This window comes from Trachurus japonicus, chromosome 1 (genome assembly GCF_045865225.1).
Source record: "Trachurus japonicus isolate A0001 chromosome 1, Traja_1.0".
In the NCBI taxonomy this organism is placed as follows: Eukaryota; Metazoa; Chordata; class Actinopteri; order Carangiformes; family Carangidae; genus Trachurus; species Trachurus japonicus.
The window spans coordinates 31,113,139-31,133,278 of NC_140907.1; the positions used below are offsets into that span (position 1 = coordinate 31,113,139).

The following is a 20,140-nucleotide window of genomic DNA, read 5'->3' on the forward strand; positions in this document are numbered from 1 at the left end:
TCTTGTTTGACCAGGGTTCAGACACTTCACAGTTTATGAGTCGGACCAGAACCAGAACCAGGAACCAGATCCAAGAGTCCTGATCCAGATCCACATCCCCAACACAAAACCACGACAGCATCAACAACAACAAACAACAAACATTTCAACACATGAAACAAAACAAAACAAAACAAAATAGACAAAATAAAGGTCAGTATCAAAAAAAAAAAAAAAAACTACGACACCATCGTTACCCAGCAGCCCAGAGGAAGACGTCGGGACCGGGACCAGGACCGGGACCGGGACCGGGACCAGGACCAGAGCCAGAACCAGGTCAGGGAGCAGCTGGTGGGGGGAGGGGAGGGGAGAGGGGAGAGAGGGGGGGGGGCACTTAGCAGCTACAGAACCAGAACCAGAACCAGGACCAGAACCAGAACCAGGACCAGAACCAGGACCAGGACCAGGTCTTCCCCTCAGGAGCTGGAGGAACAGTAACAGTCAGACGGGTCCAGAACCAGAACCAGCAGCAGGTCCACCGGTTCATTTACACACAGTTCAGTCAGTCGGGACCAGATCGGACCGGGACCAGGACCAGGACCGGGACCAGAACCAGAACCATGTGAAGTTCTGGTCCTGATGATCAGCGGAGACTTTGTGGACCTTTCACAGAGCGGTTGGTCCTGGTTCAGGACTCAGAAAACCACTTTAAACTGGACCAGATCCCAGACGGGTTCATCTGATCTGGATCGAACTGATGGAACTGGACTCTGGTGAACCCGGGTCTCAGGTCTCAGGACCCAGTTCTGCCCCCCCCTCCCCCCCAATCAGACTCTGGTTCTGGATCTCTCTCTCTCACACTCTCACACACACACACTGGTTCAGTCTCACTTCCTGTGATTTTCAAATTAAGAGTTTCACCGATTAAAATTATTATTAGGATTAATTTTCCAAATAGAAAAAAAACAACAAAACTGGTCCAGGATAACAGAGTCCAAACTGATCAATGAACTGATGAATTATTGATGACACACACACACACACACACACACACACACACACACACACACACACACACCCCCGACCCCCCAGCAAAGAGAATCCAGACCCAGACCACCAGCACCTGAAGAGCTGAACCCTGGTTCAACTTGGACCAAAAACTACAAAAACCTCTAAACCTCCAACCGAGAGAGAGAGAGTGAGTGAGTGAGAGAGTAAGGGGGTGGGTGGGTGAGTGAATGAGTGGTTGTCATGGAAACGACATGATTGACAGGCTGGCCCCTCCCCCGCCGCATCGCGCCGCCGCCGCAACTCGCTCAAAGGCAACAAGGAAATGAGAGAAAAGAAGAATAAGAAGATGATGATGAAGGCAGCAGCAGCGGTGGCGGCGGCGATGGCGGCGAAGGGGGAGAGGTGAAGGTGTGTTAGTGTTGGCGGTCCGGTTCCATCCGGTTCCATCCGGTTCCATCCGGTTCCATCCGGTTCCATCCGGTTCCATCCGGTCGGGTCCGGTCACTTGAGGTCCAGCACCATGCTGGCCGGGTTCTCCAGGTATTCCCGCCACAGGTTGGAGAAGCGGCACATGGTGGCGCCGTCGATGATGCGGTGATCCGCCGACCAGCTGACCGCCATGATGTGAGCCGGGACCACCTGACCGCCGGCGCCGAACCGGGGCAGCACCTGAGAGCACACACACACACACACACACACACACACACACAGTGTCAGAAATTAGTCGGTTGCCACGAAATGCGATGCTAATTTCTGTTAGCCCGTCTATGAGGTTTTACATTATACGTTAGCATTAAGCTAGCGGACTTTATACTTGTGAGAATGGCTGTGTGTTTTGAACGTTGTTGGTTTGATTGAACATCTTTGATGCTTAAATACATATATTACCGCTTAATATATTGCTTTACTCTTTATTTTATGCCATTTTTACTGTAGGGCAGGCTAATCTTCAATTCGGAGTGACAAATAAAACCATGAAGCAAAAAGATTTTGTCTTTTGTTTGAGAACTGACATTGATGTACAATAATTCAGTTAACAGTTGTAAATGTACCTTATAGGGTTTATTTTTTAATATTTTACCATTCAAAAGCAAGCTCAGTGCTGTCTGTCCCATAGAAGAACATGATAGCGGCAGCCTGCTGTAGCCCCTCTGTTATATCAATCGCTCTGCTTGTGGTGCAATACATACAACAGTCTCCAGCTGCAATGAAGCACACGCTGGAGTCGAGCAATGGGGGCGTGGTTTTTGTGATTCCTGATTGGACGGAGGTAAATTCATGCAAAACCGCTGATGCACGTTGCCTTCAGGGACAGTTTTTCATCAACAGTCTCTGTATTTCCCTCTAAAACAACTCTGTGTGGTAACGTTGTGTTATTATCTCATAGCGTGGTGAATGTGCAGCTCACAACTTGTCCGCCAGAGCGTTGTGGAGTTGTTGGATTGTGTATTTGATGAGTTTGATGAGGGAAACCAAGAAATCCCATAATGAGCCTCCGTAGCGTAGCTCTGAGCAGCTCGCAGCTCTGCTCTGGATTATGGCAATGGGCCAATTTGACAAAATGTTGAACTATCCCTTTAAACTCTAATTACCTTTCTTTCTTTTTTTATTATATACCCTGCACACACACACAGGAAGGGGGCGGGGCTTGGCTTATCTAAGTACTTTGACCTCTGTGGTGTGTTCATGGGCCGTGGGAAAGTCTGGAACTCACCTGCATTTTCCCCAGCGCTCCGATGGCGACCTCAGGAGGGAGGATGACTGGTTTGGCGTACGTCCCTCCGATCTACAACACACACACAGAGGAAACAGGTTGTGGTTAGAGCGGGTCTAGAGTCCGTCTCCGTCCTCAGAGCGGCGGCGTCTGGACTCACGGATCCGATGTTGGACAGGGTGAACGTTCCCCCCGTCAGCTCCGACGTTCCCAGCTGCCCCACGGCGCCGAGCGTCTGCAGCCGGTTCAGCTCCTGGGCGATGTCGAACACGCTGAGCAGCTGCACGTTCTTCACGTTGGGCACCAGCAGACCCTGACTCGTGTCCATCGCCAGCCCGATGTTGTGGGACGCCTGAGGGCAAAGAGACACACCAAGGTGATTAGATATAAATGATGTGAAGTAACCGGGTCAGACTGATCCAGACCCAGTGATCTGATCGGATTCTGGGAAACCTGATCAATGACAACTGATTAATGATTATCTGACACATAACAGGTCTGATCTGCTGTTAAAGGGATATTCAGCTACAAATTCAGTTGGGACAGACTTTCAAACCAAGAACTTTTTTATCTGGGCCAGATGTTTTCAGTGACACAAACATACGAAATGTAGAGAAAAAGGGTTATTTTCTGCCTCTGCGCTGGTCTCACATTTGGGCTTATTCTGACCAAATGGTAGCTCCTATCAGAAAAAGAAGCAGACCGTGGTCGTCGTAAGGATTTCCTGAACACTTTGGTATGATTTTGGTGTTTCTACAGTAAATATTTTGGAAACACTTGCAAGTTATAAACAGGGGTCCCTCCTGCTTCTCTTTGTATTAGAGTCAATGGGCGGCAGGAAGAGACCTGGCCGCAATGAGAGGCTCACAGTTTAAATTTTGTAAGTCTCTCTGCTTCGATGAACACATTGTTAGAGAGAGGACACGTTTGTCTACAAATGTGGAAAAAATCATGTGTGTAGAGTGTAATTTGTGGCTGAAAGCAGCGTGGAAAGAGAAAAATGATGTCACCCATGCTAGCCTGAACATTCTGCGCAATACACACCCATTATAATCTCAACACTTCTCCAAATATGATCATGGTCATTAAACAGTGATTGATCAAAAACTATAATACCTATCAAAAAACGTGAATTAATACACCAATAAACGAGTGTTGTGTCTTGCAGAAGTCAGAGGACAGAGCCTCGCTGTCTTTGCCCCGTGGCCCTAACTAAAAGTGCCCAGTTTGATCGGATAAAACCTTGAAAACGGGTTATTGCAAAAACTAAAACCAGATCACGTGATCCAGTCTCTGTTTTAATCTGGATCAAACCCTCAGTTTGTGTTGATCAGAACTTTTTAGTCGGATCAGCAAACTTTGACCGTGTTTGTGTGTGTGTGTGCACCAGCGCGCACGTGAGAGACGGGCCGCCACAGACTCGTTAATTAATAGGAAACACTGCTGGTTGGTAAGTTTCATTTTTACCGCACACCACTGGCATGCATGCTCGCTTCTCTCTCTCTGTGCAGAATCAATTTGTGTCTTGGTCTTGATTCTGTGACACTGCACCACACACTGGTCAACGTATGGGAAACAATAGGTGTGTGTGTTTGAGTAAAATGATAGTTTGTGTTTCATTCTATAAACTACTGATAACAATTTCTCCCAAAAATGACAACTGGTCAAAATAACAAAAAAAAGATGCAGTGTTTTCAGACCTCAAATAATACAAAGAAAACAAGTTGATATTCATTTTTAAACAGACCACTAATGTTTTAATTTAGGAAGAGTTCAGATTAATATCGATGGAAATTTCAATTTTAATCCTGCAGCAGCAGTGATTGATTATTGATTTACTGATTATTTACTGATACATATATTATAGTTCTAAGTTTTTCTATTAAAATAAAGCCAATAATGACATTTTTTGTGTTCTCTGTTTATTTGGAAAGGTACCGAAAAGTATCGAAAAACATTTTGGTACCAATACCGGTGCCAAAATGTTGGTATCGTGACAACACTAGTTCTGGGTCAGATCAGGTCTGGCTGTTTAAACGACATTGAAGAAACAACAAACAGCAGAGAAAACAACACAAACATCCCATTTTCAAATAAATCCACTCTTGAGTGTCTCCATGCTGCTGTTCTACCTGTTGTTTACACATTTAAAACACTCATTATCTGGATTTGGTCATCTAGAGAAGCTTGTATCTGCTCTGAACAACTGGGGTAAAGGTAAAGGTGGATTACGTGATCCTGGATGGCAAAACAACGGATTGAAACAACTGGGTCTTAAAGAAAAAGTTTGAATCTACAATGTAGAAAGTGTCCAGTCCGGGTCGTACCTTGTAGGTGATGTTCTGACAGCTCTGGTCCAATGAGGAGTTCAGGATGGGGAAGTGCAGGAGTCCCAGAGAGGCAGCCTGAGCCAATGAGAGCACAGCATCAACGTCAGCGCCAAACATCACGTGACCAATCAGCATCAAGGTCGCCCCCGCCAAGCCCCGCCCCCCTCAGACCCTCCTCTCTTCTCCTCCTACCTTGATGAAGAAGGGCATGAAGCTGAGTTTGACCCCCCGGCCCTCGGCGAGGGGCCGGAGCTCCGCCCGCAGCGCCACCAGGCGGCTCAGGTCGACCTCGTCACAGTAGCCGAAGTGAGGGATCATCAGAGCGGCCGTCATCGTCTTCACCATCGCTTTGTGGAAACCTGATCAATGACAACTGATTAATGATTATCTGACACATAACAGGTCTGATCTGCTGTTAAAGGGATATTCAGCTAAAAATTCAGTTGGGACAGACTTTCAAACCAAGAACTTTTTTATCTGGGTCAGACGTTTTCAGTGACACAAACATACGAAATGTAGAGAAAAAGGGTGATTTTCTGCCTCTGCGCTAGTCTCACATTTGGGCTTATTCTGACTGAACAGTAGCTTCTATTAGAAAAAGCAGCAGATCGTGGTCATCGTAAGGACTTCCTGAACACTTGGATACGATTTGGTGTTTCTACAGTAAATATTTTAGAAACACTTCCGAGTTTAAAACAGGGGTCCGTTCTGCTTCTCTTTGTATTAGAGTCAATGGGCGGCAGGAAGAGACCTGGCCGCAATGAGAGACTCACAGTTTAAATTCTGTAAGTCTCTCTGCTTTGTTGAGCACATTGTTAAAGACAGAAGAAGTTTGTCTACAACTGTGTAAAAAATCATGTCTGTAGAGGGTAATTTGTGGCCGGGAGCAGCGTGCAAAGAGAAAATTTTAAACAATTTCAGACAACTTCTCCCACTCTAGCTGATAATGTCACCCACTCTGGCACGAACATTCCGTGCAATACACACCCATTATAATCTCAACACTTCTCCAAATATGGTCATGGTCATTGAACAGTGACTGATCAAAAACTATATGACCTATCGAAACGTGGATTAACACACCAATAGATGAGACTTGTGTCTTGCAGAAGCCAGAGGACAGAGCCTCGCTGTCTTTGCCCCGTGGCCCTAACTAAAAGTGTCCAGTTTTAGCAACAACTTGCTTCCCGTATGAATTAAAATCAGTAAAATTGTGGTCATTTCGTATACCACCATCCAAACAGGCCTGGGTCAAACCTACGCCCTTTAAAGCAGCTTTGCTGTCCGCGACTGTCCGCAACCCCCCCACCCCCCCCCCCCCCACCCCAACACACAAACACACACACACGCCAGTGTGATGGATAAAGCGCAGCGCTGTCCGCGGTGTTTTTTTTTTTTTTTTTGCCTTTTTGGTTCTTGATCCCTGCGCTGAAAAAATCAATTGGCTTATCAATTGAGCTGCTGTAGTTTTGTCTCAATGGCCAATGTTTCGACCTGGAGGTTTTCATCAGGGCAAAAGAACAAAACAAAGTGACGGAGTTTAAATAGATGCGGTAGGCGATTTGATGCGGTGTCCACACACCCGGGCTGGTTTATGTGACATGCGAGGACCTGTCGGCGCAGGAGCGAGTGGAGCGTGGATGCAAGCCAATCTCCTTCAACCATGCACGGAAAAGGGGAATGATAAGAAAAGTTTTTCTAATTTATTAAGAAACAATGCCCAGGTCAGCAATGTATGCCAAGAAACATGTCGTTCATTTGTCCCCTCCAGTCACATTACCAACACAGCTGGACACACACAACTCAACTCACGTGTAAATGTAAATTAAGTGTTTCAATAGCACTTTTACGATACACGTTTATATCGATAATGTCTGGAAAACCACCTCATGAGAGCGTAAAAATGTTTTAGCAATATTTGAGACTTTTAAGGTGTCTCTATTAGCCTACCTGTTTTTACCAGAATCTCACGCGCACAGACCAGAACCATACCGCTTGATACAACGAATTTTGGACAAACAATGAAGCGAAAAAACAACTAAAACAACTCTCTGTAACGACCTTTACTGTTATAATGTTTAAGTAGCCTAATGATTAAGTTTAAGTTCTACGATTTCAGACTGTCTCTGAACGCATGGCCCTATGTGGTGATGAGGTGAGGGGCAGGAGAGAGAGAGCGGTGTCTGTGTGAAATGAGAAGGGCAGACACGAGACAAGTGGACAGGTTCGTTGTTGTTGTTTTGGTGTAGTTACGGCCGACAGTAACTGGTTTTGAGTAATAAAATGCATGTTTGAGAGTCGCTCGTCGTCCTTCTAACGTCCGGTCGGACGCTACATTAATTAATTAATTAATTTTGCATATTTATATTTTTCCAAAATGATTTGGTGACCCCCAGAAATCATCTCGCGACCCCAACTGGGGTCGAGACCCCAAGGTTGAGAATGGCTGCTTTAAACAGGGATGCAAACGGGTCAGGACCAAAAAAGAGAGGAATTTCCCGGGGGGGGGGGGGGGTGGGGTGGTTTCACCATTAACAAATAAGTACATTACAATTTCCAGTAGTTCAACCCCAACCAAGTATTGAGTGCATATAGATGGACATAGTTTTCAGAAGGCCAACATTTCTATATTAAAAATGCTTAAAAAAAAATTCCTTTGCAATATTTCCATTTTGGAGATACTGAATTTTAGGTCTTCACTGAATGTTAGTCATAATTATTACTATTAAAATAAACTGAATAAATAAAGACATGGGATGTTTCATTCAGTGTGTAATGGACATACAGTATATATATATAATGTGTTAGTTTCACTTTTTTGAATTGAACACATTCTACATCGCGGAGGCGACGTCTTTAAAGGACAATTCCGGTCGAATTCAACACGGGGGTGTATTTTCATATCATTTTAGGTCTAAAAGAATGAATCTGAAGATTTTCAGTTTAATCGCTCCTGTTTTGCGGAAGCTGCGTCTGTCCCTGCATCGCCACGGCAGCAATGAATGGGAGTGGATGTAAGTTCCGCTGTTTAGGCTGTTTCCAGCCCTCAAAGCCGCAATTTTTTTCCACAGACAGCGTCAGATGGCTACTCAAACATGCACCGAGAAGTTTATTTACTTCAAGCAAGTCGACATGTTTGTAAAAGTCGATCTAATTCAAAGTCTCCCGGAGTCTCGTGCGAGCCCGAAGTTGCAGTGCTGGTGTATTCAGGCGCAGTCGGAGCTACCGCTTGTGTCATAAACACAGGAATATCAACTCTTTACTTGCTTGAAGTGTACATTTTTTTCCACAGACAGCGTCAGGTGGCTAATCAAACATGCGCCGAGAAGTTTTTTTTACTTGAAGCAAGTCAAGAGTTGATATTCCTGTGTTTATGACACAAACGGTAGCTTTTCCCACTGCATGTGAACACACCGCGCACGGCAACTGGGTCTCGCGCGAGACTCCGGGAGACTTTGAATTAGATCGACTTTTACAAACATGTCGGCTTGCTTGAAGTAAATAAACTTCTCGGTGCATGTTTGAGTCGCCATCTGACGCTGTCTGTGGAAAAAAATTGCGGCTTTGAGGGCTGGAAACAGCCTAAACAGCGGAACTTACATCCACTCCCATTCATTGCTGCCGTGGCGATGCAGGGACAGACGCAACTACCGCAAAACAGGAGCGATTAAACTGAAAATCTTCAGATTCATTCTTTTAGACCTAAAATGATAGGAAAATACACCCCCGTGTTGAATTCGACCGGAATTGTCCTTTAATGAGCGCGCATGTCGCGTCTACATTGGAGGTGAATAGGTCGGCTGTTATCAGTATAATCAGAGACAGCCATGAATGAGTTCGCCTCAGTTTCACGTGATTGTCACTGTCAGCCTGTTAGAAAAACATTTTACTGACCCCAGCTGAGACGGTGAGACGCTTAGACCCCCCTCCCCAAAAAAAAACAAAAACTCTTTGGATCTGAACGATTCACACAAGTCACCTAATTGGTCATGAAAAAAGCGAGTTTCGCTTTTCGGCGCGCTGTTTGCATCCCTGTTTAAAGAACCAGAACTAACCGACTAAGTGATCGATTGATCAGCTCATCAATAATCTCAGAGTCTCTAAAGTCTGCACTGACGTCACAGTTTCCCGTTGCTGACGAGATGACCTCTGACCTTTGAGGGGCTCGGTCACGTCCTTCCCGGTGAACACGGGTCTGGGGATGGCGGGCGGGGGCTTGATGGCGGCCGGAGCGCCGGCGGGCCGGGCGGTGGCGGCGGCGGCGGCAGCGGGAATCGCACCCGGACCAGGAGTGTGGATCTCCTGGAACGGAGTGGGAGGTAAGATGGCGCCGGTCTGCCGGGCCAGGAAGTTCAGGATGTCCTCCTTCAGGATGCGTCCGTCCCGTCCCGTCCCCACCACCTCGCTGAGCTTGATCTGAGCACACGCCGGTAAAAACACAGTTAACCCTTTAGCTGCCGAGGCTGGAAATGGACATCTGGACATGTTTTTTTTTTGTCTGAATGCTTTTTCTAGGAGAACTTCAACCTGAATTTGTAACATCGGATAATAAATGATCATAAGTGTTAGGTGTCTCTTCCTCTGTGTTTCTAACCCTCCTCTCCTCCATGTGCATTTGTTTTCAACGAAGTCGGTGAGAAATCAGTGGACAGTGGTTCTCAAACTTTTTCAAATCAAGGACCCATAATCAAGCACAAATTAGATGGTGGACCCCCATTGGACAAAATTTTGAAGCAAACATGAGAAATACATAAATATTTGTTCTGAGACTGAAGAATGTTACTTTTTTAGTTGATGTACATTCTAATTAGGGCCAATGGTGTGAATTTTTGGAAATATTGTAGAGAAATTTCTGGAAAAAAAGTGGTACAATTTCTCCCAAAACATTTAAACATTTCTAGGAATGTATATATAGTCATAGCAGTGTTTCCCCCAGAAAATTTGTTAGTTAAGGTGGTGTCTGACCTGTCGACGGGGGGGGGGGGGACGAGCAGATCGATCGTCGGGGGGGAACGCACCGCGCCGTATTAAGTTTCGCTTTCAACACGCGCTGCTGTTATGCATGCGCGCTTCTCTGTGGTGTGTATGTGTGTGAGACAGTGTTGGCCAAGCTACTTGGAAAATGTAGTGAGCTAAGCTACAAGTTACTCTGCATGAAATGAAGCTTCACTACACTGAAGCTACCCACCAGAGAAATGTAGCAAGCTACGCTACAATAAAATGACAAAAGTAGCTTAGCTACATCAAAGCTATTTTTTTTAGAAGTTAAATAAAGTTTTTCATTTATATCGGCCCATTGTGAGTGCTGAAAGATCTATGCAAGTACATTCCAAAAAAACCCAAGTGTCTTTTCAAACAGTGGTTCCTAACCTTTCTTGGTCAGATTTTTTTTTAATTCATCAATTAGGCTACTAGACATTTCAGGCGACCTCATTTGAATTTCAAGCGACCCCACGTGGGGTCCCGACCCCAAGGTTGGGAAACACTGTTTTAAAAGACGTCGGCCACGGACGGAGTGGGCGACATGCTGGGACAAGGAGCTTTCGTTTTAACTGCTGCAGTCGTCTCTCCCTCTCGTACTCAGCGTGCTGTTCAGGGTGTTTGGTTTGATTCATTAAAAGGCGCGTTGCTACAGGAACGGTCCCGTCACTCAGTCCTCTCAGTGGCCGTGTCTCCGCTGCAGAGAGGACGCACCGGCTCTTGGAGCGACGTGCAACGGTGCGCGCGGTCGCTGTGCAGCGATAAAGTTGTCCAGCTACGGCTCTGATTCACGAACTTAACGTCGCTACTGCCCAACACTGGTGTGAGAGGATGCGGCCATCGTCCGACGCTTTATGACAATAAACTGAGTCTCTCTTTGGTTTGTGGACAAAACAAGACATTTGAGGACGTCAGCTGGTGGTTTGGGAAACACTGATTGATGTTTTTCAACATTTTTTAATATTTTATTGACCAAACAACTAATCGGTTAATTAATTAATTAATAATTCGGTCTCTCAGCCAATCAGAGCGGAGGACCACCCACCTCCTCTCTGACCTCTGGAGTTTCTGTCCTCCTGCACGTTGGGACGTTGTCATGGTGACGGCAGCATCTGGTCCACACACAGCAGCCCTACAGAAGAAGGATGGGATGTAGGAGCTCAGTGCATCATGGGAGTTTGGTGAAAGAAGCTAAAATGAGTCGTAGCAACAAGTAATAAATATTTGACACATGAAGTAAAGACATTGGCCTTTGGTCAGCCCTAGATATTATGGTATTAAACTACATCTTTTTATTTAACTAGGCTAGTTAAATCACAGTAGCATATACTGATGTGTTGAACTTACAGGCTTGTTACTAAGTATTAATTATCATGATAAATAAAACTCAACCTCACACAGCTCCATGTTGTCTCTGTGTGGTGTTCAGGGACAGTCAGGACAGTCTGAGGACAGAGTTTATATTAATGCACCGTGACACTGTGGCAGGTCTCTGTACGTCTTCACCACAGATCACAGATCAGCTGGAGGAGGAAAACTCAGCTGTTCTCGGTTCCACCGCGACCTGCGCCTGGCGGGTTTTTTTTTTTTTTCCATATGAAAAAAAAAGAAAAGAATAAAACCTAATAAATATTGTAGGAATGTTTCATGTTATTTGATTATTGTAAATGTATTTAGTTTGTTTAGAAATCAGGCCAATATGTACATAAGAACATGGAATCACTGTATAAAACATTGATGGGGGGCAGCTTCTGCTCACCTGACTCTGTGCAGCTTCTTCATTAAATCCAAACAGTCCGACACAGCGACGCTCTGCTCCTCTTTGGCCTCAGTGTCTCGGACTTCCAGAGCAGCTACAGCAGCGTTGTGACCTCAACCATGGTTGATGAGAGCAGAAATGTTGTTCTGGGCCTGTGCATATTCCCATTTGTCCAGGTCTTAGTATTTCAAAGGAGGTTAAATCGAAAGCAACTGGACTTATACTGAGTCTCCAGACCAGTTAGTTGGACCAGTCCCAGCCTGGTCAGATGCGTAGAACTGATGAAGCCTCTTGGATGAAGGTGAAACGTCTTCAGACAAATAACTAAGTCCAGTTGCTTTCGATTTAACCTCCTTTGAAAAAATAAAAATAAAAAATGTTGTAGTGAAAATGATTTTTTTTTTTACACGAGTCAAAACGAGCGTCAAATCGCGTATCTCGCGTATCTCGCGTTTGGTCGCGCGTCAAAGCTCGCGCGAAAAAAAAGCGTTCCTCGTGTTTGGTGGGAAGCCCCTTGTGGGTCTTCCCACCAAACACGATGAAAAAGACGAAGACGCGATGGTCCCGTCGCCATAAAAGAATCGCGTGTATTGCGTCGCAAAAAAAAAAGTCGCGTATACCGCGTCTCGCGCCTAATCGCGTCTCGCGCCTAATCGCGTCTTTGCGTCACGGCCTTTTACACCGCGGACGTAACGAATAAACGGTGACGGTGTGAACGGACAACATAGAACAGGACCAGACGTGGTGTTGTTTCCTCTTTTCACCGACAGCTCCACTCTCCCTTACTTACACTAACTACTGTTATTGTTGAGGCCAGAGAATTGTGGGATTTGTAGTTTTTGACCAATCGCAGGTTGTGCTCTTTCTGTTTTTGTGATTTTCCCGGTTCACACATGTATTTTTTTTTAGGGGCAAATGCGAGTGAAATGCTCGCCCATGGTGGGCATAAGAACATTTAAGACCTGTCTAAAATTATTTAAGACTTGAACACAATAATTCAACAAATTTAAGACATTTTAAGGCCTAAAATTTAGATTTTCAAATTTTTGACTTTTTAAGACCCCGCGGATACCCTGTAACTATTACCCCTGGCAAAAAATGTATTTAATGAAATTTAATTTAATTTCAATGAAAAACATCTGATACAGGATATAAATCCTTTACATCAGACTCAAATAAATAACATACAAAAATTAAACACAAATATACCAACTACATACATAATCACTAAAATACATATAACAGAATAATCCCCAAAAATCTCAATAAAACTACAAAACAAAAACAAGAAAGAGAAAGAGAATTGTATTGTTCTGTATATAATTATATATATATACACCGTATATATATATAAAGCAATTAAAAAAATGTTTTTTTCATTGAAAGAGATTACTGTTTCATTTATACTTTGTTGGATTGGTTTTTTGTTTCTTCAGTGTTTTTTAAACAGCCAGAAATGATCTCATCTGGTCTGGCTGTTTAAATAGATTTTAAAAATGCAAATATACAGTACATCAGTCAAATACATTGGGAACATTTCCCCATGTGTTTCAAATTTAAACTTCAAATCTCATTAAATTTGCTAATTGTTGGGAAAAAGTTCTTTAATTGTGAAATAATCAAAACTTTATATATTCTACATTATAAATGTTGTTTATTTGACCAGATAACATTTAATTTAAATCCCATTTTGTTCCTGAATCCACCAAACTGCTGGGATCAGAATAATCCTGATGTTCTGGATCAACGTTTTCCTGATCCGACTAAAAAGCTCTGAACGACACAAACTGATGAAGGTTTGATCCATTTTCAAGATTTGATCTGATCAATGATCCAAAATCCGATCAGTTTTTAACCCTTTGTAACAACTGGGTCCAGGACCAGAAAGTGACTTCTCCCACGTTCTCTGAGGAACCTGAACTCACCACAAACGACTCAGACTTGGTTCACTTCAACTTTATTGAGTTTTTTTTTTTTTTCTTTTTTTTTCTTTTTTCTCGTTTGACCAGGGTTCAGACACTTCACAGTTTATGAGTCGGACCAGAACCAGAACCAGGACCAGGAACCAGGTCCAAGAGTCCTGATCCAGATCCACATCCCAACACAAAACCACGACAGCATCAACAACAACAAACAACAAACAACAAACATTTCAACACATGAAACAAAACAAAACAAAACAAAACAAAATAGACAAAATAAAGGTCAGTATCAAAAAAAAAAAAAAAAAACTACGACACCATCGTTACCCAGCAGCCCAGAGGAAGACGTCGGGACCGGGACCAGGACCAGGACCAGGACCAGGACCAGGACCAGGACCAGGACCAGGACCAGGACCAGGTCAGGGAGCAGCTGGTGGGGGGAGGGGAGGGGAGAGGGGAGAGAGGGGGGGGGGGCACTTAGCAGCTACAGAACCAGGACCAGAACCAGGACCAGAACCAGGACCAGAACCAGGACCAGAACCAGGACCAGAACCAGGACCAGAACCAGAACCAGGACCAGAACCAGGACCAGGACCAGGTCTTCCCCTCAGGAGCTGGAGGAACAGTAACAGTCAGACGGGTCCAGAACCAGAACCAGCAGCAGGTCCACTGGTTCATTTACACACAGTTCAGTCAGTCAGGACCAGATCGGACCAGGACCAGGACCAGGACCGGGACCAGAACCAGAACCATGTGAAGTTCTGGTCCTGATGATCAGCGGAGACTTTGTGGACCTTTCACAGAGCGGTTGGTCCTGGTTCAGGACTCAGAAAACCACTTTAAACTGGACCAGATCCCAGACGGGTTCATCTGATCTGGATCGAACTGATGGAACTGGACTCTGGTGAACCCGGGTCTCAGGTCTCAGGACCCAGTTCTGCCCCCCCCTCCCCCCCAATCAGACTCTGGTTCTGGATCTCTCTTACACACACACACACACACACACACACACTGGTTCAGTCTCACTTCCTGTGATTTTCAAATTAAAAGTTTCACCGATTAAAATTATTATTATTAGGATTAATTTTCCAAATAGAAAAAAAACAACAAAACTGGTCCGGTCCAGAATAACAGAGTCCAAACTGATCAATGAACTGATGAATTATTGATGACACACACACACACACACACACACACACACACACACCCCCGACCCCCCAGCAAAGAGAATCCAGACCCAGACCACCAGCACCTGAAGAGCTGAACCCTGGTTCAACTTGGACCAAAAACTACAAAAACCTCTAAACCTCCAACCGAGAGAGAGAGAGAGTGAGTGAGTGAGAGAGTAAGGGGGTGGGTGAGTGAATGAGTGGTTGTCATGGAAACGACATGATTGACAGGCTGACCCCTCCCCCGCCGCATCGCGCCGCCGCCGCAACTCGCTCAAAGGCAACAAGGAAATGAGAGAAAAGAAGAATAAGAAGATGATGATGATGATGAAGGCAGCAGCAGCGGTGGCGGCGAAGGGGGAGAGGTGAAGGTGTGTTAGTGTTGGCGGTCCGGTTCCATCCGGTTCCGTCCGGTCGGGTCCGGTCACTTGAGGTCCAGCACCATGCTGGCCGGGTTCTCCAGGTATTCCCGCCACAGGTTGGAGAAGCGGCACATGGTGGCGCCGTCGATGATGCGGTGATCCGCCGACCAGCTGACCGCCATGATGTGAGCCGGGACCACCTGACCGCCGGCGCCGAACCGGGGCAGCACCTGACACACACACACACACACACACACACACACACACACAGCGTTGGAATTAGCATTCGGCCCCAAGTTTAGTCAAGAACGCCCCAAAACTCATTGTAAGAGCCATTTTGCCCTTTTATTTTGGTGTTTATTTTTGGTGTTTTATTTTGGTAGATTTTTGGTTTGTAACTTCCGCTCATACAGGAAGTGATGTCAAGCACTACGGGTCACAAGGGGTTCTTTGATTGAGACGAACAAAGCACAGGTGTGGTTGATGGAGCACACGTTTCTTTACCGTGACATGGCCTGACAGTGCTGGAGTTATTATTTTGTGGAAATAAATCAACTTTGAGTTAACATTGAAACCTTGGTTTGGACTGGTTTTAATTGCACCCATATGCACGCGTCAACATCGTGTTATCAGCCACTGTGTAAGTGACTTTATTTTTATGGTTGGAGGAAGAGAAAGGACACTTCACTCATGCTCCAGTTTCCAACGGTTCCGGTTTTCGGTACTTTTTGTGTGTGTGTGTATGGTAATTAAAGTTATTTTGTCTATAAAGAAAATAGGCAAAATTCTGACTTTTGAATATTTATTTCTCAACAACATCACAACTCCTCAGCCTTTTAGTATTTTTTGATTTAAGGATGAGCAATTATTTTCAATAATTGAAAAGTCATTCAATGAAAAAAAAGGCTGTGTGTGGGTGAGAGGAGCAGGGAGACTGGACATTAGCTGACTGGGCAACGGCAACAAATTCACATGCTACTCTGCTTTTCTGGGGACGACACAAGTAGCAGACGATGCCCTTCTCAACCAGACCTACCAGTACCAGTAACTTTGCTTGTTTTAACAGCAGGGCTCCAGACTAACATTTTTCACTAGGAGCACAGTGGCCCCTAACTTAAAATTTTAGGAGAGCAAGTAGGCAATTTAGGGGCGCACACTTGTAAATTGATTTGCAGGGCAAGTATTCACAATACTCACACACATTGACCTGCCACCTGTAATTACAAACATCAGATTTTTTGAGTCTCCCCTTTCATGTTTCACCAGCGTTACAAAACAAAAGACAGGCAACTTCACTGGTTGCACATACGGCACAAGTAGATGAAAAATTTACTTGTACTGTCCCAAATTCTAGGGGCAAAATGTCTGGAGCCCTGTTTACCAGTGAAACACAATAATCAATAGTGTTATTTAAAAAACACTTTGCATGAGTGTTTATTTTGCACAATTAACCCATGTTATAGGCATATTTAATTTGAATGTTTAATTTTGGCCCGTGACCCTCCACCCCGATTCATTTTTGGCACTTCACTGAGAAGAATTTGGGCACCCCTGATCTAACGTGTCTTAACCCGGCGCTCAGTTGATCAATAAACAACGTCCGATGTTATTATAGCCCATAAGTTTAAAGGAAAAGTGCAGTTTTTTACAACCTGGACCATATTTCTTTTTTTTTTTTAATTTTAAGTTTTTTTTTTGGTGGCTTTTTGCCTTTTTATTGATAGCACACAGTAGAGATAGACAGGAAAGGGGGAGGCAGAGAGACGGGGAATGACAATGAGAGGGCTGCCCGACGCGGGATTCGAACCGGGGCCGCCTGCGGTGAGGACTGTAGCCTCTACATGGGGCGGCCGCTCTACCCACTGCGCCACGCACCGCCCCAAACCTGGACCTTATTTCTGACATAAAATCTGGTCGTTTACTAACACATATAACTTTGGTGTCATTAGGATCCTTTAGACGATATTTAGATCCATTCAGAGCTGTGTATATCCACATAGTGGGAGTGATGGGAGCACCGAGATGCAGCCTCTAAATAACATTATCTGCCCCGAAACTCGTTCATTTCAACAGTATTATGTGTTAATTCACTAGCTCTAATTACCTTTTTTTTAATGGCCCCCACACATTTTGAAAATGGCCTCATTTTTCTTAATTTCTTACCCTGCAGGAGGGGCTTATCTAAGTACTTATGTATTATGATGTACACTTATGATGTTTGATGTCTGCGGTGTGTTCATAGGTCGTTGGAAAGTCTGGAACTCACCTGCATTTTCCCCAGCGCTCCGATGGCGACCTCAGGAGGGAGGATGACTGGTTTGGCGTACGTCCCTCCGATCTACAACACACACACAGAGGAAACAGGTTGTGGTTAGAGCGGGTCTAGAGTCCGTCTCCGTCCTCAGAGCGGCGGCGTCTGGACTCACTGATCCGATGTTGGACAGGGTGAACGTTCCCCCCGTCAGCTCCGACGTTCCCAGCTGCCCCACGGCGCCGAGCGTCTGCAGCCGGTTCAGCTCCTGGGCGATGTCGAACACGCTGAGCAGCTGCACGTTCTTCACGTTGGGCACCAGCAGACCCTGACTCGTGTCCATCGCCAGCCCGATGTTGTGGGACGCCTGAGGGCAAAGAGACACACCAAGGTGATTAGATATAAATGATGTGAAGTAACCGGGTCAGACTGATCCAGACCCAGTGATCTGATCGGATTCTGGGAAACCTGATCAATGACAACTGATTAATGATTATCTGACACATAACAGGTCTGATCTGCTGTTAAATGGATATTCAGCTACAAATTCAGTTGGGACAGACTTTCAAACCAAGAACTTTTTTATCGGGGCCAGATGTTTTCAGTGACACAAACATACGAAATGTAGAGAAAAAGGGTTATTTTCTGCCTCTGCGCTGGTCTCACATTTGGGCTTATTCTGACCAAATGGTAGCTCCTATCAGAAAAAGAAGCAGACCGTGGTCGTCGTAAGGATTTCCTGAACACTTTGGTATGATTTTGGTGTTTCTACAGTAAATATTTTGGAAACACTTGCAAGTTATAAACAGGGGTCCCTCCTGCTTCTCTTTGTATTAGAGTCAATGGGCGGCAGGAAGAGACCTGGCCGCAATGAGAGGCTCACAGTTTAAATTTTGTAAGTCTCTCTGCTTCGATGAACACATTGTTAGAGAGAGGACACGTTTGTGTACAAATGTGGAAAAAATCATGTGTGTAGAGTGTAATTTGTGGCTGAAAGCAGCGTGGAAAGAGAAAAATGATGTCACCCACGCTAGCCTGAACATTCTGCGCAATACACACCCATTATAATCACAACACTTCTCCAAATATGATCATGGTCATTAAACAGTGATTGATCAAAAACTATAATACCTATCAAAAAACGTGAATTAATTAGGGCTGTCAAACGATTAATTTTTTTAATCGCGATTAATCGCATTTTTTCCATAGTTAACTCGCGATTAATCTCTATTAAAAATATTATATATGGCGCTTTGGACTTTCAACCCTCCAAAGTGTTATAATCTCTAGACAAACAACTTTTAGACCAGACCTAGCAGGCCTAGTACCTAATCATAACACATGATGCATGAAACTCACACAGAATTGAAACAAATTGCATCCAGTGGAAATTGCCCTTTACTTTGCTACGCCTCTGCCTGGCCACGTGCATTTGTTGACAACCGACGCTGTCAAAAAAATCAATACATGGCCATGTGCATTTGTTGACAACAAAGCCGTCAAAAAATCAATGGATGGAGCTGTGGATATATGTTAGACTGTGTATATTTGTGTAGCAACCAACTTGAAGGTGCCTTACCGCCACCTACTGGACTGGAGGTCCCACACTCCAGTCCTCCAGTCCAGCAGACAGAGGACAAAATGGGCCACGATTAACCGCGATTAAAAAATTTAATCGCGTTAATTTTTTTAATTAATCTAATCGCGATTAACGCGTTAACTCTGACAGCCCTAGAATTAATACACCAATAAACGAGTGTTGTGTCTTCAGGGGTCGACAATATAAATGGCCCGGTGGCCCGGACGTACTTTTCAAACCGTCAGGGCCACCAGAACGCTCCAAACACTGGCCCGGTGGGGCCAGTGAAAATAATGCCTTGAAAAAAATATAACAAGTAAATAAATAAATCTAATTTCACATTAAATCCCTGTGGTTTGAAATGATAACTGTCAAATCGTCTCGGTAATTAGTGCTAAGAGATCCCGACCCGATCAACGACAGAGACATCTACTTTCTGTGCGCAGCCAGCGCTGTGCCCTGGCACGGCAGCACCACCTGCAAGCAGCTGCAGCTGCAGCTCCAGCTCACTCACTGCTGCTGATAGAAGGTCGTCACAAGAACCGATAAAAACCTTTTTCTTAACCATGAAACTTCCCTCCTCCTCAGCGCGTCGGGTCGAGTCCTGTCGGGACCGACGCGAACGTTACACACGGGCCAGAGCTTGCGCTGGGGCGCCAGCTGTTCGGTGTGCGCCACAGCGGTGGCACGTCACGTGACATTTAGACCATAATAACAACAACAAAAAAACGTGTGTAAACGCAAAACTGAGCTGAAAATGAAACAATGAGTCAGTTTTGCACCAATCTGTGGAAACAGCCTAAACGTGAATGAATGAGAACAACAGTTATATCACTGAACTACTTGGAGGATAAAAGTAATGACTACATAACTTCATGTTTGTGTTGAGGCATATTTACCATTTTAACTCTGTTTTTACTTCATTGTTAAACCACAGTGGAGGCTAAATATGCGAAACAGTTATTTATTTATTAAATAAAGTAGCCTGATGAATTTAAAAGCACTTTTTTTGACCTTCTTTAATGAAATTGAATGAAAAATATCTGATACAGGATATAAATCCTCAGACTCAAATAAATAACAA

The 20,140-nt window shown here is 44.7% G+C and overlaps 3 protein-coding genes and 1 long non-coding RNA gene across 5 annotated transcripts in view; 1 reads left to right on the plus strand and 3 right to left on the minus strand.

The window, feature by feature from the left end:
• The window catches only part of LOC146992251 (uncharacterized), a 50,662-nt gene that overhangs the window by 23,961 nt on the left and 6,561 nt on the right, over window positions 1-20,140 (plus strand). The gene's annotated exons all lie outside the window — the stretch shown is intronic.
• On the minus strand, window positions 1,492-9,669 carry LOC146992253 (lipoamide acyltransferase component of branched-chain alpha-keto acid dehydrogenase complex, mitochondrial-like). Its single transcript, XM_085788422.1, has 6 exons — window positions 9,189-9,669; window positions 5,227-5,393; window positions 5,032-5,109; window positions 2,865-3,056; window positions 2,705-2,776; window positions 1,492-1,659 (listed from the first exon to the last, which is right to left on the minus strand). Exons 1-6 carry the CDS (start codon window positions 9,592-9,594, stop codon window positions 1,492-1,494), a joined length of 1,083 nt encoding a protein of 360 aa, XP_085644548.1. The 5' UTR covers window positions 9,595-9,669.
• On the minus strand, window positions 11,060-12,001 carry LOC146992254 (uncharacterized). 2 transcript variants are annotated; one of them, XR_015036328.1, is made up of 3 exons: window positions 11,774-12,001; window positions 11,412-11,584; window positions 11,060-11,146 (listed from the first exon to the last, which is right to left on the minus strand). It is a non-coding gene; the product is annotated as an uncharacterized LOC146992254 (long non-coding RNA). The 2 variants fall into 2 exon arrangements; XR_015036327.1 differs by having other exon boundaries at window positions 11,407-11,584.
• Window positions 14,180-17,865, minus strand: LOC146992255 (lipoamide acyltransferase component of branched-chain alpha-keto acid dehydrogenase complex, mitochondrial-like). Its single transcript, XM_085785147.1, has 3 exons — window positions 17,653-17,865; window positions 17,493-17,564; window positions 14,180-15,456 (listed from the first exon to the last, which is right to left on the minus strand). The coding sequence occupies exons 1-3, from the start codon at window positions 17,818-17,820 to the stop codon at window positions 15,289-15,291; spliced, it is 408 nt and encodes a 135-aa protein (XP_085641273.1). The 5' UTR covers window positions 17,821-17,865; the 3' UTR covers window positions 14,180-15,288.

Bases quoted from the DNA above. Each gene is read 5' to 3' on its own strand.
- LOC146992253 (XM_085788422.1), bottom strand. From the start codon at position 9,594: ATGATCATTTATTATCCGATGTTACAAATTCAGGTTGAAGTTCTCCTA. The intron at 5,110-5,226 runs GTAGGAGGAGAA...TCATTGGCTCAG, and splicing joins TCATGCCCTTCTTCATCAAG to GCTGCCTCTCTGGGACTCCT. The intron at 2,777-2,864 runs GTGAGTCCAGAC...TGTGTGTTGTAG, and splicing joins CCCTGTCCAACATCGGATCC to ATCGGAGGGACGTACGCCAA.
- LOC146992255 (XM_085785147.1), bottom strand. From the start codon at position 17,820: ATGGACACGAGTCAGGGTCTGCTGGTGCCCAACGTGAAGAACGTGCAG. The intron at 17,565-17,652 runs GTGAGTCCAGAC...TGTGTGTTGTAG, and splicing joins CCCTGTCCAACATCGGATCA to ATCGGAGGGACGTACGCCAA. The intron at 15,457-17,492 runs GTGAGTTCCAGA...TGTGTGTGTCAG, and splicing joins GAGCGCTGGGGAAAATGCAG to GTGCTGCCCCGGTTCGGCGC.